The sequence below is a fragment of the Drosophila sulfurigaster genome, chromosome 4, assembly GCF_023558435.1.
Source record: "Drosophila sulfurigaster albostrigata strain 15112-1811.04 chromosome 4, ASM2355843v2, whole genome shotgun sequence".
Classification (NCBI taxonomy): domain Eukaryota; kingdom Metazoa; phylum Arthropoda; class Insecta; order Diptera; family Drosophilidae; genus Drosophila; species Drosophila sulfurigaster.
Window position 1 is genome coordinate 107,903 of NC_084884.1, and position 18,861 is coordinate 126,763.

Sequence of the window (18,861 nt, forward strand, 5' to 3'; positions counted from 1 at the left end):
ACATTTTATAGTTTTCTTTTTCTTTTGTGAATTGTAAGTTTCATTACTAAAATGTATACAGTAAGAGAACATCGCGGAACGATTACAATAGTTTTGTATAAACACTAACCGCTGTGATTTGGATGGTATGAATGCGTCTATATATCTATGTACATATTCACCAGTGCGAAACTGCGTGGCTAGCAGCTAGCGCAACTCAATTTAGTTTTACCGTGACGAATATCTTGAAAATAAAGACGATAACTGTTGAGTAATATTGTACGAGTATTAGTATTGAAAAGTAATTTATACTACAATAGTTGCTTTGAAACAGCATAAACATGTAAATATTGCGTTTGTTTCTGCTTAAGGCGCTGATGCCAAATGATCAAAATCGAAAAAATAGACAACCCATTTTTAGGACTGGAATGAATAAAAACAAAGCATGTGGAGGCATTTTCTCGTCAAGAGAAATAGCAATTATTAAAGCTGTAAAGTCCAGGACTGCAGACGAATTTTAAAATAAATAAAAATGGTGCAATAAAATCTGCTTGGGATATTGTCGAAATATACATATGCAAAGCATGAGAGTTCGTCTGTTTCTTTCAATAATTTCATTTATTTAAGATTTTGTTAAAAGCGGTCATTGCTAAATTTGCAGAACTATCGACACACCTTACACTGTTCAAAAATAGAAAAAATATATGTTCCTTGTCAAATGCATTAAAATAAAATTATTTGTATAAAATAATAATTAATAATAATAATATAAGTTACTCAAATAATAAGTTACTCTTTTCAAATATGAAATCAACTGTTACGCTCTGCACATCCCCGTAAATATTCTCTTTAAAAAACATTTGATTTGTTATTCTTCGTACATTTATATTAGTGAATTTACAAAGCGCAAGAGTAATTTTGTACGGCGACAATTCGTGAACCTTTTTATACCCGCTACCTATAGGGTAGAAGGGTATTATAACTTTGTGCCGGCAGGAAATGTATGTAACAGGTAGAAGGCTCAGCGTCAACAGCCGAGACGATCTAGCCATGACCGTCTGTCCGTACGAAACACTGGATCTCAGAGACTATAAGAGATAGAGCTATAATTTTTCGACAGCATTTGTTATGTTTACACGTAGATCAAGTTTGTTTCACGCCGACTTTCGCCCCACAAATCGACAAAAATCGAATAACAACCATAGTAGTTGTGATTATTGAAAATTTCGTTGCGGTTAGATAAAAATTTTCGAGGATATAAAAAATTGTTTTTTGTATGGCAAAAACGCCTATTTAGTAGGGGTCTTAGTTGCTTTGGCTGACAATCTTGTATATTGTGTCGTCTATGGTATATTTTGAATGTGGTACAATATCGATATACCAAATATACCACTTGATATATTTTTAGCATTTTTTTTGTAGTATTTTCGGTATATTTTAATAATAATACGGCAATATTTTGCTTTTATTCAAAATGGGTAGTGGATATATCACAGTCGAGCACACTCGACTTTAGCTTTGTTACTTGTTTTTGTCATACCCCTGCTGGAAGGAAATGTATATACGAGGCATCTCCGACCCTATAAAGTATATATATTCTTGATCTTTATCATACGTCTGTTCGTATGAACACCTATAAGACTATAAGAGATAGAGATATAATTTTTTCGACAGCATTTGTTATATTGGCAGACAGGTCAAGTTTGTTTCAATTTTTGCCATGCCATCAAAAACCAAATATTAAGTGTAATTTTATATTTATAGTCTTGAATTTACATACATTAATAACTATAGTACTTAGGATTCTCGAAAGTTTGTTTGCGATCAGACAAAAATTGTCGATGTTATTAAAGAAATACTTTTGTATAGGAAAGTTCGCGCACTTACTAGGGGTCTTAGTTGCTTTGGCTGAAAATCTGGTATATTTTGCACTCTTTGTATATGAATGTATGCAGTACTATATCAATATACCATTTGATGCTTTGCTTTGCTTTTATTAAAATCGGGTACCGGGTATCTCACAGTCGAGCACACTCGACTGTAACTTTCTTACATGTTTGGATTGTTACATCGTTCAGTCGGGGAAAACGTTTGACTCATTGAGAAGTAATTGTGCTGATGTAGTTACCGAAAAATAGTGATAGACACGTGTTAAATAGCAATTTAGTTAGTAGCAGAAACATATTTAACAATAAAAGTTTAAATTAAAATCGACTGGCGGGCATAGAATTAAATGATTATTTTATCTTATCTTAACCGTATTAAATGTGTTTGACTCAGAATTAATTTATTAGTTAATCTGCCGAGTATTTTACACCAAAAATCTGTGATCACTAAAATAATAATTGGCACATCTATAAATATGTATGCGTTTATAGTCATTTGTATATTTTTATGTATATTTTTATGGAATATGTAGCGAGTGTCACAACTCATCAGATCGCATCAAAGTTCGCGTATGGGACGAGGACAACGATCTCAAATCAAAATTGCGTCAAAAGCTGACACGAGAATCGGATGATTTCCTTGGACAAACTATAATCGAAGTGCGAACCCTATCCGGAGAAATGGATGTTTGGTATAATTTAGAGAAGCGTACGGATAAATCAGCCGTATCTGGAGCCATTCGACTGCATATCTCAGTCGAAATTAAGGGGGAGGAAAAGGTGGCCCCCTACCACGTGCAATACACTTGTTTACATGAAAATCTATTTCACTATTTATGTGAAGAAAATTGCGGTATGGTAAGTCCTCTTTTCAGTTAGTAGCATCATATATATTCATTATCATAAAGATTAAATGACATTTGTTGCAAAGTTATTGATGTTTTGTTAAGCTTGCTTCAGATAATCGATTTTCGTGTGGTGGGCACATTAATTTTAAGATGCAGTCATAAAAGAAACTGGTGGATGTAAAATGCGGGTTTTAATAGTTGGATCTTATGCGTCGGTGTAATGTGCAACTAATTGAGAATAAATTATTATTTGCCATTATATTTTACGGAAAAAATTAAAAAAGTGACCTGACTCTGTGAGTTTAAAAAGTATGAGATTATGACGAATAACAAACTTTTCCGTCTTTCATAAAGAAATCTTCTGTAGCAAGCTTTCATGACCAATTCTTTTAAAAACAATAACTTGTAAAAGTGATATATAATTATAAAGTTACTCATTTTAACTAAACTTACGATGCATTACTCCAACGATAAGGCTAGAAATTTGAAATTATTCCACAACAGAATAAGAAAATGTAATGTTTATCTTAGAGCAATATACTTGATTAAAGAGATAATTCTTCATTGGTGGTATCTTTCCAATTTGTATTAATAGAAAGTAATATTGTTTATTCTTTAAAAATAAATTCTGACAAAATAAAAATAAGAATTATTATTTTTACAACTTATGGAGACATTCTTTGATACGTTCGTTGATATTAAGACACTAAGGGATTGCAAAATATAGAAAATGAAAATTTTTTATATATTTTATATATTTTAATGGAATATCAGGTTAAATTACCAACTCAAAAAGGCGATGACGCATGGAAACTTTATTTTGACGATATCCCTGAAGAAATCGTGGATGAATTCTCAATGCGATATGGCATCGAAAATATTTATCAGGCAATGACACATTTTCATTGTCTCTCCGCAAAATATCTTTGTCCGGGAGTTCCAGCTGTGATGAGCACACTACTAGCGAATATAAATGCATATTATGCACATACGACGGCATCTTCCGCTGTTTCGGCTAGCGACCGTTTTGCAGCAAGTAACTTTGGAGTAAGTATAACTGATACTATAATTTTACAAATGTAATAATTTATTCCTTTTATGTTATATGAGTATACTAAATTGTCAAAAATTGCCGTCCCAACTTTAATTTGCAATAATTCGATAAACTTATCAACTTATCCTATAATAATAGGGAGCTTGTGTATGGTGTATTTTGAGCAAACGCAGTACTATCTTTAATCAGATTTAACATGGGTAAATGTTGGATCACAGAATGACTTATATATTGTATTTTGGAATTAGGTTCAGCAAAAAAGAGCAATTTGAGGTAATAGGTTAGTCGCAGGTTTATTAAAATTGGTTTAATAATTATTATTTTAATGGTGATTTAAAATAAAAGATTCGGTATTTTATGATACGTTAGTATAACATTCAATTGATTATAAGGTGTGTTCTTCAAACATCTTCTTAAAGCTACTAGAAATGAGGTTTGTCACTAAAATAAACGAACTTAAGCTTTTCATTTTTGTGTACATTTTTTTAAACTTAATTTTGAGTTGATGTTAATATTTGATTTATTGGAAATAAAAATGTATTTCATTAATTAATACTGCCTTCAGCAGAGTATGTTATATTTTAACTTGGGGTTATAGGACCCCTGCTAGGGGCAAAGCATAGACCAGTGGAGATCCGTAGCTGAAAAGGTTGCACAAGAAAAATTTTATTACGTAAAGCTCTTTTCCCAGATGAGCTAAATCACGTTATTTTCCTCGCAACTCCATTGATGTGGTGGCGCACATGTTGCCATGTTACCGACGGCGAGCGGAACCAGTCCTAGCCAACGACTCGCTGATGCGGGACAACACAGACAACAATCGCGCCTCGAAAACCGTCGTACAGTACCCGTCGTACCGTCGCCGCGTTGGTCAGTATGCTTACTCTTTTGCACTGAAAAGTGCCGCTTAGAACGCGACTCCCGCATGTGGAGCATGGTGTGGTGGTCCTCGCTACAATGCCTGCACCGTCCCCCGCTACGGCAAGTTCCCCGGCACAGCCTACAGCGAATGAGTAGTATGTGCTGGAAGGCACATACCCACCCCGCTGGGGGTGTCCCGGCCAGGCAGGGAAACCCCGCGCGGAGTGAATAGTGCCACCTGGGCAGGGGAAGGATCCGTCTCCATCGAGGTGACTATTCTCGGCGGGGAAACGGCTCTCGGAGTCGAAGTGGATCGCGGCGGCAAGAACAGAGAGGGAGCAGGATGAACTTCGTGAGGACAGTCGAGCCGATGGGGTCAAAATATACTTTAGGTGAGGGCCTAACAAGGGATCGAGCTGTTCGTCCCGTCACAGTACCATTCGTAGGGGTTCGAGCTAAAAGAACTGAAATACTTGAAGATGTAGCAGGACCCCGTCCTGTCACAAGACCGATCGTAGGAGTTCGATCGACGGTCAGTCGAGTCGAAAAGGACGAAGCGGGTCCCGACACAGGGCCAGTCAGGATCAATCGAAAATGGTGTCTTAACCTATGAGGGTCCCACAAAAGTTCGGACGAGAGCCGCCGAGAAGAACGGATGGGAGGATGTCTGCGCCTAAAAGCACGTCTATCTGCGAACTCTCATATAACTTAGGATCGGCCAGCAGGATGCTTGGCAGATTGTCGAGGATTGTTTGTGGGACAGTGCAGGATGGCAGATTTGCTGCTAATTGGGAAGGACGTACGCCGACGCCTCAATCTGCAGATCTGGTCGCCAAATTGGAATTGGCAATGCTTTCGGGGCTGTGTTGCTACAGCTCGAGTCAGCCTCCTCAAGCGCTAGAATAGTTACAAAAACATTTAAACACAGCTTCTTTTACTTGATGTGGTTGACCATTTCGTTGACACTCATTGAAGAAAACAAGGGCACAAACGAATCGGATGATTCTCCTGGTAACACTGTTCCCAGAGAGGAAGGGTCAAAGAACATAAGAAAACAAGGATGCAATCCTAATTCTCGATTTTCATCTTCGAGTGCTCTGAGGCTGTCAGGCACCCTTGAATTGTACTCTGCAACTCCTGGATAGCCAAGCCCAACTTTTACCCAATGGCGGTAAATTAAACAATATTTTTAGCTGACTGTTCACGAGCAACCGTTTGTCCTCGAAACGCTCAGTCAAGCTTGACCAAGCCGACTGAAAACCTTCATTGGTCAAAGGGACTTTGAGACAATGGCATGGGCTTCACCGCTGGTCTTGGAGTTGAATGGAACAACTTCTCAACTTCCGACACTCTCGGATTTAAGACAGATATGTCTGTATGTATAATCGCCTCCGAAAACTTCGGTGTCGTATGGAGTCAAACGACACCCGGTGGGCATGAAATGCACGACTAGTGGTTATACGGGTGTATGGGGAGTGAGCTCCTGGCATACATTAGCTGTTTGCTCACTCAACTAAGCTGCACACTGCTTGTAGACCTTATAGCAATAGTCGTACGTGGCCGAGATTGTAGGGAGCTCTTCTGTCGCCATCTCTTCAGATATGACGCAAGAGCAAGTCTTGTACTTCTTCTCTACCCTTCTTACAAGGCACGCCTCTGGCCCTGTCAGACTTGGCACTTGTAGAGACGGGCTGTTAGCCGAAGGATTGTTAAATCTCGGCGCAAATTGACTGACACGATCAGTCGCGACGATGAGTTTCGTCAACGCTCTCTCCACTAAATTGTATGCCATTCTCCCGTGCGAGCGTGTAACAATCGGGAGTCGAAGGATCGGATCGCTAGAAACTTTAATCTTTGGATCGGACGGAGGCTGTGTGACCAAGATCAGCGGCTTGGAGTTAGCTGCAAGCTTTGCTCCAGAAGGGGCGAAACGCTAGCTGTCCGTGCGGAATCCTCCTTTTAGATTGAGAAGAAATTGGTCAGGTGCTAGATGCACGAATAGCCGTCTTCTTCTTGGACTTGAGAAAAGGGCAGTTCTAGTGGTGCTAGTTGAGGGCCCGGATAATCGAGCTTTAGTTTTATCGGGTCTGCCCGATGACATGCTACGCTCTCACACAAAGAGGGTGGGAAATGATTGGGCGCTATTAGTGTCAGACAAAGACCGTATATTAATTTTTTTTTAAACCGAAAAATCAACAAAAATACCAAAAAAAAAATTCCAAATGGGAGATCAATTTTTGGTCTGAAAGCGACCAAGATCGTGAAGATGATTTCCAAGTGCGTAGACGAAAGAACGGAAAATACCAAAAACAAAAAAACTTAAAATATACCGAAGACAGTGCTGTGGTATTTTACACCCAGATGGGTATGGACTGAAGCGGGTACAAACGAACAACGCAAAAAGAAGGGGCGGGAGAATTTTTCCTGTTACGAAAATGAAAACGTTCGTCGAAGAACGAAAACAAAAACAAGAGTACAAAAAAAATACCAAAAAGAAGCTGAAAAAAATGTATATATTTATATTGTACTGGAAAAACGACAATGGTTTCAAGTGTCTTTATTGCTGTAAATAAAACGTAGGTGGTCGCGGTTTTACACCGTTCACTGTAAAATATATTCGTTCATATATGTACATACATACATATGTTCATAAGTGAGCTTGCCGGCTTGGAGTAAAACAAACTGTTTATGCACTTATGTATGTACAATTTGCCGAAATTTACTTACACTGGAGTCAGAGTACAAGCGATCACACCGACCATCACGCGTAATTTGCACACAACTTGGATTTATGTATGCTCTGTAGGGATGAACTATTTTAAATTCACTTGCCGCGCGCATTAATTATCATTATATAGATATTTTGAAGTGTTAGGTTTGTCACAATCAATCTTTACTTTATTTTTTACTACAATAAATGTCTTTTATTAGCTGACTCGGAATAATCGCCTTCATTTAGGCAGTTAAGAGTGTTAAGTCCTCAATGCATCATTTCAGCTAAGAAATAGGTATGTAGAGTGTAAGACTTCAAATTTATGGTCAATTGGTCTTGGCGCTTAATGAAAGCATCGCCCGTGCCTTGGTAGATATCAGCGAATCAGCTTGAATGATGCGATTGTTTAATTCAAATAGTTCATTAGGGATAGATAGCAAACAAACTCAGGCAAGAAGAATATTGAAGACAATGGAAATAAATCACCTGAATATGAGAAATTTAATAAATTATGCGACTCTGAGGACACTCGAAAATTATCAGAGGTGCCACTGAAATCGCTTCCGCTCAATGCAATTCCGCAATGCTATAACTCATTTCGTTGACAGATTTTCAGCGAAATGATTTCGATATTAATCAGTTTTCATTCCGCTGGCATTAACTGCTGCTATCAATTTGATTGAGAATTTAAAAGGAAAGGTCAGCGAAGGCACATTTTCTAATCTGAATTTGATGAAAGATATTAAACAAAATGTGCATGGAACCAAATTATTTTTGGTTTTAATTTAACTAAAAAACATTATCAACTTTAACTGAAAAAACTATAAACTATTGTGCCATATATAATAATAATAATATATGTGGGATATTATATTATACTTCTGACAGGCTTCATCGCGTATCCTAATTACACTTGATCACTGCCCTTGATTTCTGTGGCACCACAGTATATTGTACATTTACACACATATATTCTAGATCATCGTTAGCAGATGAACTGTTGAACTATACATTTTAAACAGCTTTTGTTATTGTTGCACGCAGATAAAGTTTGTTTTAGTTTTTCCGCGCACACATCGTTGTAGATTCGGCATGTATGATAACTAAAAAATTTGTTCGCAGAAAATATGATTCGAATCATTTAACTCGCTAAATTTCATTTTATACTGCAAATTATTTAACTATTATATATTTTTCATAAATTTTTATTAACAATGTAAAGCTGAAAAGATGTCGAATTTAAATTCGTTGAATTTCGCATTCACACAAATTCAATATTACTATACGATTGCATTTGTGACTGATATTGATCAAGCATTCACAGATTTATGTGTTGAAATGGTTAACGTTTCCGGAGTATTCTTATTAGTGAATTTGTGGAAGTTCAAGTTCCGTTGTGGCAAAAAGAAAAACATGTGAAAATTAGGTGTGAAATCGCTGGAGAAGCTGCTTAATTATGGAGTTATATACAACTTAGTTATAAGTATTTGTTTCCATAGCACTTACAATTGTCAAAACTCGGATAACAAGCAATTTTAAAGCTGTTTTGGTCTATGCAATACCAATTATAGTTTCTGTGACTCCCTAAAATTTGGTTGCGATCAGATAACGATTGCCGAAGTTATTAAAGAAATACTTTTTTATTTATTTATTTGGACGTTGACGTACTAACGGCAGTACCATCTAGTGGCCCAGCGATACCAAGCACGGGCTTGTTGACGCGCGGACAAAACAAAATAAATTTGTAAACAGCATGCATTAAACGAAAACCGCGAATAAATATTAAAAGACGCTGGACAGCTAATTAATTTAGATTAAAAATATGTTAGAATGAGTGTATAATAAAATAAATAACAATTAAATACTCGATAAATAAGCTAATAATAAGGTTTTAAGCAAAGGAATAGATTTACTAGAGCAAACTACGTTATTGAGATTATTATAGTTCACACACAGAATACGGAAGGGATTATGGCAAGCAAAGTTAGTAGATCTACGTGAAATGAGAAGAGGAAGAAAATTCCTAGTGATCCTGACAGGAACTGCAAAACTAATTTGACTTAACAGCTCCAAAGAGTCTATTTCACCATTAATTAGTCTCTGTATAAAAACAGCACCTTGCATAGTTCTACGGTCAGAAAGAGAAGGAAGGTTTAGTAATAAAAGTCTACTTCGATACGGTGGTAATCTAATATTAGGATTCCAATTTAAAATACGAAGAGCAAATAATAAGAATTGTTTCTGCACCGATTCAATCCTATCTTGATAAACCCTGTACTGGGATTCCAGACAAGAGATCCGTACTCAAGGATAGGACGAACCAGTGAGACGTATAAAGTCTTAGTGATGTAGGGATCATTGAACTCTTTCGACCAGCGTTTTATAAATCCCAAAACACCCATGGCCCTATTTACAGCAGACAGAATATGTTTATCGAATTTTAGTTTTGCATCAAGCAGAACCCTAAGTCATTCACACCTTCAATTCGCTCAAGAGGAGTATCATATAACATATAGTTATTTAACTGGGAAGAACCCCTACAAAAGGTCATAAACTTACACTTATTGCAGTTCAGATGTAACATATTTACTCTGCACCAAGATTCTAGACGATTAAGGTCACATTGTAACAGTGAGCTCGCAAGACTATCATTAAATGTCAGGCAAAGCTTAACGTCATCGGCGTACATAAGTACACGGGAATGCTCAATAACAGAAGGAAGATCATTTATGAACAAAGTGAACAATAGAGGAACCAAATGACTGCCCTGGGGCACACCAGAAGTGACTTGAACACATTTAGATACAAAACCATTAAAATAAACATTCTGAATTCTGTTGGAAAGGTATGAGGATATCCACTCAATTAGGCTATGAGGAAACCCTAAAACATTAAGCTTATACAGTAAAAGGTGATGATTAACAGAGTCAAAAGCTTTACTAAAATCGGTATAGATGACATCCGTTTGCATTTTATTCTCGAATCCTTTAATTACAAAAGAAGAGAACTCCAATAAGTTAGTAGAAGTGGATCTAGACTTCACAAACCCATGTTGGTAAGGTGAAATTATAGATTTACACAGATGTTGCAGTTGAGAAGTTATAATTTTTCAAATGCTTTCGGAATCGCAGACAATTTAGATATACCGCGATAATTTTGAACTTTAGATTTGCTCCCTTTTTTTAGGATAGGTATAATGTATGATTTTTTCCAGATTTTAGGAAAAGAACATGAGTTAACGGATAATTCAAACAATTTAAAAAGCGGTTTACAGATACTACCAGCACAATACCTTAGCACACAACTAGGTACTCCATCCGGACCAGCCGAAAAACAGGTTTTATAGCCAATAGTTCCGTTAAAATAGAGCTTTCAGTAATTAAAGGACCAAAAATACAATTAGATGAATTTAACTGATAAGGATAAGAAAAGGAATTTTGAGAACTTGGGACAGAATATGTCGTTTGGAAAAAGTCCGCAAATAAATCGGCAACATCATGACCATTAGATACTGTCATATTTTCCAAAGACATAAATGCTGGTGATGACGCGGATCTACGCTTCGAGTTAACGAAGTCGTAAAATCGCTTTGGATCACGCTGAAATCTTATTCTGCACCTACTCAAATAATTATTATAACACTCATTGTTATGAGTGCGAAAAGCAGCTTGTGCAACAGAATAACGCAGAAAATCAAAGGAAGAGCCAGTTCCTTTGAATTTTTGTAAAGTCTCGACTTACGATTTTTAAATTCGATAATTTCTTGGTAAACCATAAGGGTTTATCAGACAAATGTGGAATACTTGATGGAACACAAGCATCAAATAACCAGGTTAAAGTAGAATAAAAAATTCCACCGCTATATCCAAGTTTGTAAACAAAGAAAGTTGGGACCAGTCAGTTCGAGATATAAGCAGAGAAAGTTTCTCAAAATCGGTTTTCCGAAAACAACGAGAAAGCTCACCACAACGTACACTCGATTCTGACGTAATAAATGGGAACTCCAACGTAATTTCTAAAGTGGGATGATAAGGGTCTTCAGGGAAGATATAGGAGATATTCTCGATAGAGAACATGAATCTGGGTCTAAAACAAAAATAAGATCTAGAGACCTGTTTAAGCAATTTGGAATATCATTAATCTGAGACAATGATACCCCGAAGAGACTATCAATAAAAACATGGGATACAGAGGGGAAAGTCCATTTATATTCTCGGCTGAATGCCATGACACCCCAGCTATATTAAAATCACCAGCTATATTAAAATCACCAAAACGCCTAAGTTGGCGTCTTAGGGTCTTAGTTGCTTTAGCTGACAATCTGGTATATAGTGCCGCATATGGTATATTTTGAATGTATTATCATATCTTTAGTATTTCTTGGTATATTATTTCGGTATATTTTAAGAATAATGACGCGCTGCTTTGCCTTTTTATACCCGCTACCCATAGGGTAGAAGGGTATTATAACTTTGTGCCGGCAGGAAATGTATGTAACAGGTAGAAGGAGGCATCTCCGACCCTATAAAGTATATATATTCTTGATCAGCGTCAACAGCCGAGACGATATAGCCATGTCCGTCTGTCCGTCCGTCCGTATGAAAGACTGGAGCTCAGAGACTATAAGAGATAGAGCTATAATTTTTTTTCGACAGCATTTGTTATGTTTGCACGCAGATCAAGTTTGTTTCAAATTTTTGCCACGCCCACTTCCGCCCCCTCAAATCAAAAAAAATGGATTAACAAGCGTAATTTTAAAGCTAGAGAATTTTGCGAATTTTGGTATATACAATAATTACTATAGTAGTTATGATTCCTGAAAATTTGGTTGCGATCAGATAAAAATTGTGGAAGTTATTAAAGAAATACTTTTGTATGGGCAAAAACGCTTACTTACTAGGGGTCTGAGTTGCTTAGGCCGACAATCTGGTACATTGTGCCGTCTATGGTATATTTTAAATGGTGTACTATATCGATATACCAAACATACCATTTGGTATAATTTTAGTATTTTCGGTATATTTTAAGAATGATACCGCAATATTTTGCCTTTGCACACTCGACTGTAACTTTCTTACTTGTTTTTTAATGGTAGCGAGTATCTCACAATCGAGCACACTCGTCTATAGCTTTCTTACTTGTTAGGCTGAATTTTCTGATTTAATTAATTTTCAGTAATAAATAATAATTTAGGTAATAAAGAATACATTAATTATAGATTTTAGCCAATTGCTATTTTTTCGATTACAATTTCCTAATTTGACTTACTTAACTTCAAAATCCAGTAAAGTTGGAATTTTTTTAATTACAGAAGGAAAAGTTTGTTAAACTGTTGGACCAACTGCACAATTCTCTCAGAATAGATCTATCAATGTACAGGAATAATTTCCCAGCGTCGAGTCAAGAGAAACTTATGGACCTAAAATCTACCGTTGATCTATTGACTAGTATAACATTTTTTCGAATGAAGGTAAGTGAGGTTACACATAACTTGCAATTTGATTTTCCTCTTATCTTAAAACTTTTAAGATAAGAGGAAAACCGGTCGACAGTTATTTGCGAGCTATGTTTAAAAGTCAACCGATTATCAAAAATAAAATCAAAATAGAGTGTAAGATTTTAGGCGCACTCTCAATCTCAGGGAATTTTTATATAACATGTATGAATATTTTTTGATTTCAATTTGTACTCCAAATTTAATGTTTTCTCAATAAAACGTTGTATTTGAGATATGTATGTAAATTATGTAAATATTTTATTATACTAGCCAAATTATAACATTTGTCCATATTCGACGGTACTTTATTATTGCATGCAGATCAAGTTTTAGATTTTGTCACGCAGAACAGTTCGCAAAAGAATTTTAACGACTAAGATCGCGATATTTGGCACTCACAAATATAACGTCAACTTTCGCCCCAGCAAAATTGAGAAAAATCCAAGCTCGAAATATTGCACATGTCTGATCTGGTAGTCAGTGTAAAAGACTTACACTATAACGGTTGTTTGTTAGTACACTTTGATCCTTCTATTCGCCAGATGGTCAGGATAGTTCGATGCGAACATGAGAGAGAGATGTTGCGTGAGGTTAGATGTTTGAGAGAGAGATGTTGCGTGAGGATAGAGGTTTCAAAGAGAGATACACACTACGATTGTTGTGCGTGTATTGTTGAGCTACTGCGAGAGACAGAGATAGAAATATGTTCGTTGCAGCATTTTCTGGAGAGCATTTTCGGTATGCTAGAATGTTGGCGGGCACTTTCAAGTTGGCAGTGGCGTGATCAAGTTTATTCGCCGTGTACAATCTGTGTAATTAAATATGAAAGATAATAACAATAACTCGACATCAGAAGTGGGATCAGTGCCAACTCCTGCATTTTCTGAAGATCAGTGGCGTACCATTATGGAACTGCAAAGCTGTGCGTCCACAAAATCAAGTGGTTTTGCCAAAATTTAACCCAGATGTAACTGGAGCTGATGCGACTCAATGGTGTGCAACGGCTAGCATTATTATGGATAAACAGCAGATTGATGGCAGCGCACTTATCATGATGTTGTATGCAGGGCAGTGCTTCATCGTGGCTTGCACAGATCTGCTATCCCGGCATTAATTGGGAGCAGTTTAAAGAACTATACATCCAGCCCACAATGAGTGCCCTGAAGTGTACGCAAGCCGTATGGTGACGTCATTGACCACAAAATGGCGCAATATGAACGTCGAGGAAATAGCTGTATCCACGGTACTTGCGCACATGCCAATTTTGACAACTGTTTGCAGCGTATGATGTTTTCGTCAAATGTACAACCTAGAAGTCAACTCCAGATGGAACTGAAAGCATTTACATTTGACAAAAGCGTGGTGCTGGAAGTACTGATGGTAATAGCGGCGACTGCAAGCGAGCCAGTAAGCTACAAAAACTATCTAAATGTATTATTAATGGAAATATTGTAGAAATACTGTTTCACGTCATAGCAGATAAGCATCTCACAAATGATATTGTAATTGGTAGGGAAATCCTTAGTCAGGGATACGAACTCATTTTGACACCTGATAAATTTCAATTTGTTAAGTCTAAATCTGTAAACGTCTGTAAAGTAACTGAGCCATCTGCCTTGTTACTTAATGTTGATACTAAAATGATTGGTAATGACAAGGAAAACTTAATTAAATTACTTGAAGACTATTCAGCTGCATTTATTTATGGAATCCCTTTCACAAAGGTTAATACGGGTGAAATGACTATTAGATTAATTGATCCAAACAAAACTGTGCAGCGGCGTCCATATCGTTTGAGTCCAAATGAAAAGAAATTGTACGTGATAGGATAACGGAATTGTTAAACTGTAACATTATTCGACCTAATTGTTCTCCCTATGCTAGTCCTATACTCTTGGTTAAAAGAAAAATGGATCCGATCGACTTTGCGTTGACTATCGTGAACTGAACAACAATACTGTCTCTGACAGATATCCCTTACCACTTATTAACGATCAGATTGCTAGACTAGCGGGTGCAAAATATTTTACTTGTCTGGATATGGCTAGTGGATACCATCAGATACCCATTCATCCCGATTCTGTTGAATATACCGCGTTTGTTACACCTGATGGGCACTATGAGTATCTGACAATGCCATTTGGCCTCAAGAACGCCCCGTCAGTTTTAAAGGGAGCCATCATAAACGCATTGGGAAATCTTGCATATTCTTATGTAATAGTCTATATGGACGATATAATGGTGGTGTCATCTACCATAGAATTAGGTATGCAAAGATTGAGGATTGTTTTGGATGTATTGACTGCAGCAGGATTCTCTTTTAACATAGCAAAATGTGGATTCTTAAAAACTACTGTACAATACTTGGGGTATGAGGTACGAGCTGGAGAGTTAAGACCTGATCCGCGAAAAATTCTTGCGTTAAATTCCTTGCCACCACCGCAAACAGTTCGTAGCGTAAGACAGTTTATAGGACTGGCGTCTTATTTTCGAAAATTCGTGCCTCGGTTCTCACAGATTATGAAACCGATATATTCCTTAACTTCGAGTGTGTTTAATTGGAATAACGAGTTGGAAGATATTAGAAAAATATTATTGTTATCCTTATAAATGAGCCTGTACTTGTTATTTTTGATCCACAACATCCAATAGAGTTACACACAGATGCAAGCTCTTACGGTTATGGTGCAATGTTAATGCATCGAATCAATGGTAGTCCTCATGTAATAGAGTATTTTAGTAAAACTACTTCCCTGCAGAGTCTAGATACCATTCATACGAATTATAAACCTTGGCTGTGGTAGAATCCGTTAAACAGTTCCGTCATTATTTAGTTGGTCGTACGTTAGTAGAGTATACTGATTGTAATGCTCTTAAATCATCGCGGACAAGGATTGATCTAACACCAAGAGTGCATCGTTGATGGGCGTATTTGCAGTCGTTTGATTTAAAAATCAATTGTAGAGAAGGAAAGCGCATGGCACATGTGGATTTTTATCGAGAAATCATATTCACGAAGCCACCAAAGTTTAAAAGTCCCTGAAAAGCGTGTAAACTTGGCAGAAATCTCAAGTGACTGGCTTGCTGCTGAACAGCGCCAGGATTCTAAAATCACTGATATCATTAATAAACTTAACTTAAGAGTTGACAGATGATGTTGCACAGACTTATGAGTTGAGAGAAGGTGTTTTGTTTCGTAAAGTTCAGAGAAATGGAAGAACCCGTTGTTTGCCAGTAGTGCCCCATGCATTTCAATGGTCAGTAATAAATCAAGTGCACGAGTCCATCATGCATTTGGGATGGAAAAAGACTCTTGACAAGACTTATCAATATTATTGGTTTGCTAAGATGAATAAATATGTTAGAAAGTTTGTCGATAGCTGCATTACATGTAAAACTGTTAAGGGTTCATCTGGAAAGATACAAGCCAAGTTACATCCAATTCCAAAAGTGAATGTGCCATGGCACACAGAGCATATCGACATTACTGGAAAATTAAGTGGGAAGAATGATCTTAAGGAATATGTGATAGTACAAATTGATACTTTAACAAAATTTGTTTATTTGTTCCATACTTTAAGATTAGATTCTGATGGTTGTATTCAGGCAATGAAATCATCTATTTCTTTGTTCGGAATACCGCAGCGTATAATAGCTGATCAGGGTAGATGTTTTACTAGTGGGAAATTTTCAGAATTTTGTACATCACAGAAGATTAAGCTTCATCTTATAGCTACAGGAGGTGAGTACACTTAAGAATCTGTCAACGGTTGAATCAAGTCACCGATCTTGGCAAGATGCTTTAGGTGAGGTACAACTTGCCTTGAATTGCACAGTTAGTAGTGCAACCAAAGCAAGTCCCCTAGAGTTGCTTGTCGGCAAGGAGGCTCGTCCTGTGGGCTTGATTCCACCGTATGATACAGAGATGGAGGTAGATAAAGTTAATGCTAGAGATAGGGCAATTGAAAATATGAATAATCAAGCTAGTTACGACAAAATAATGTTCGATAAAAATAAAGCAGCAGTTGAACGACCTAAAATTGGAGATTTTGTTTTACTGAAAAATGAAGAACGACATTAAACTAAATTGGATGCAAAGTCTAAAGGACCATTTTTGCTCAGTGAAGTTTTAGAAGGAGATAGATATATCTTGAAGTCATTGCATAATAAAAGAACTTATAAATATTGTCATAAAGATTTCAGAAAGATGCCAGATGGTTATGGAGTGCCCGCCTGAGAATCGTTGAAATGGTTATAATATATCCGTGTGAGAGGATATGTTATGTGATTAACAAAATGTCCATATAGAGTATGGAATGGTTGAAATGAAGTTGCAATAGACTTCGATAGGAAAATGTTTGTGAATGGCGGATGTGTTTGAGAATTTGACTGGAAATAACCTGGCGGATGCAAAGTTTACGCATGGTTGATATGACAATATTTGATTGAAATGTCTGAGTTAAAGATATGGTTTTGAGATTTGAGCTATCTACTATGCTCTTAATCAAAAGGAAATCATAGTGACGATAACTAGAGTCGAATTTTGAATTGCTGAGAAGCAAATGTAATGAATTAAATGTTAACATGAATTTGATTATGTAATGAGAATAAGAATTGAAATTTGTTTATGATGTTCTGTAGAATGTAAAATAATGAAAGACTATAAAATAAGAGAAAATGTTAAGTGTAAGGTAATATATCGAATAAATAAATGGTATTTGAAATTGACGAGTAAAAGAAAACACAAGCTATAATCACGGATTTATAAGTCATATTTGTAATATTAAGGTTACAGTACACGAGGACGTGTAATTGTCAGAATGGCCGTATCGGATCTTAAATTATGGTAGTCAGTGTAAAAGACTTAAATCAAATACGCGTACCAAGTGACATTTCTTGTCTCTACACTATAACGGTTCTTTGTTAGTACACATTCATCCTTCTATTCGCAAGATGGTCAGGATAGTTCGATGCGAACATGAGAGAGAGAGAGAGATGTTGCGTGAGGTTAGATGAGATGTTGCGTGAGGATAGAGGTTTCAAAGAGAGATACACACTACGATTGTTGTGCGTGTATGCTTGAGCCACTGCGAGAGACAGAGATAGAAATATGTTCGTTGCAGCATTTTCTGGAGAGCATTTTCGGTATGCTAGAATGTTGGCGGGCACTTTCAAGTTGGCAGTGGCGTGATCAAGTTTATTCGCCGTATACAATCTGCGTAATTAAATATGGAAGATAATAACAATAACCCGACACATACAATGGCAACTACAGAATTTATGATTGCTAAACATTTATTCGCGATCGGATAAAATTGTAGAAGTTATTTTAGGCAAACTTTTGTATGGCAAAAACGGTTACTGCAATCGGGTCTTAGATAGTCTTTATCCATTTTTGTAAATCATTGTTATTTTTAGTGTTTTTGATTTAATATATTATAATTAAAACGAATAAATAAAGCTCATGTCTTTTTTTAACTTAGAATTTTCAAATTTACTGATTTTTGGGTATATTTTAAGAATAATAGCGCGCTCTTGAGCTTTTATTCGAAATAAGTAGTAGGCAGCTTTTTACTTGTTCATTTAAAGCCTATCGAACATATGGAAATGAGTGGTCATACACATTCACATGCCTTTGAACTTTACTTTTATTTAAACACTGCAACACAGTACCGCAATGTTTATACCCGCTACCCATAGGGTAGAAGGGTATTATAACTTTGTGCCGGCAGGAAATGTATGTAACAGGTAGAACGAGGCATCTCAGACCCTATAAAGTATATATATTCTTGATCAGCGTCAACAGGCGAGACGATATAGCCATGTCCGTCTGTCCGTCTGTGTGTCTGTCCGTCTGTCTGCTGTCCGTCCGTCCGTATGAACACCTAGATCTCAGAGACTATAAGAGATAGAGCTATAATTTTCGACTGCATTTGTTATGTTTGCACGCAGATCAAGTTTGTTTCAAAATGTTGCCACGCCCACTTCCGCCCCCGCAAATCAAATAAATTTAATAACAAGCG

At 36.6% G+C, this 18,861-nt stretch overlaps 1 protein-coding gene across 1 annotated transcript in view; it reads left to right on the forward strand.

Annotated features, from left to right (window-relative positions):
- Positions 1 to 18,861, forward strand: part of LOC133847015 (protein unc-13 homolog B) — a 70,495-nt gene that overhangs the window by 35,672 nt on the left and 15,962 nt on the right. The window contains 3 exon segments of the mRNA XM_062281716.1: positions 2,399 to 2,723; positions 3,488 to 3,760; positions 12,653 to 12,811. Coding sequence (XP_062137700.1) covers positions 2,399 to 2,723; positions 3,488 to 3,760; positions 12,653 to 12,811 — 757 coding nt within the window.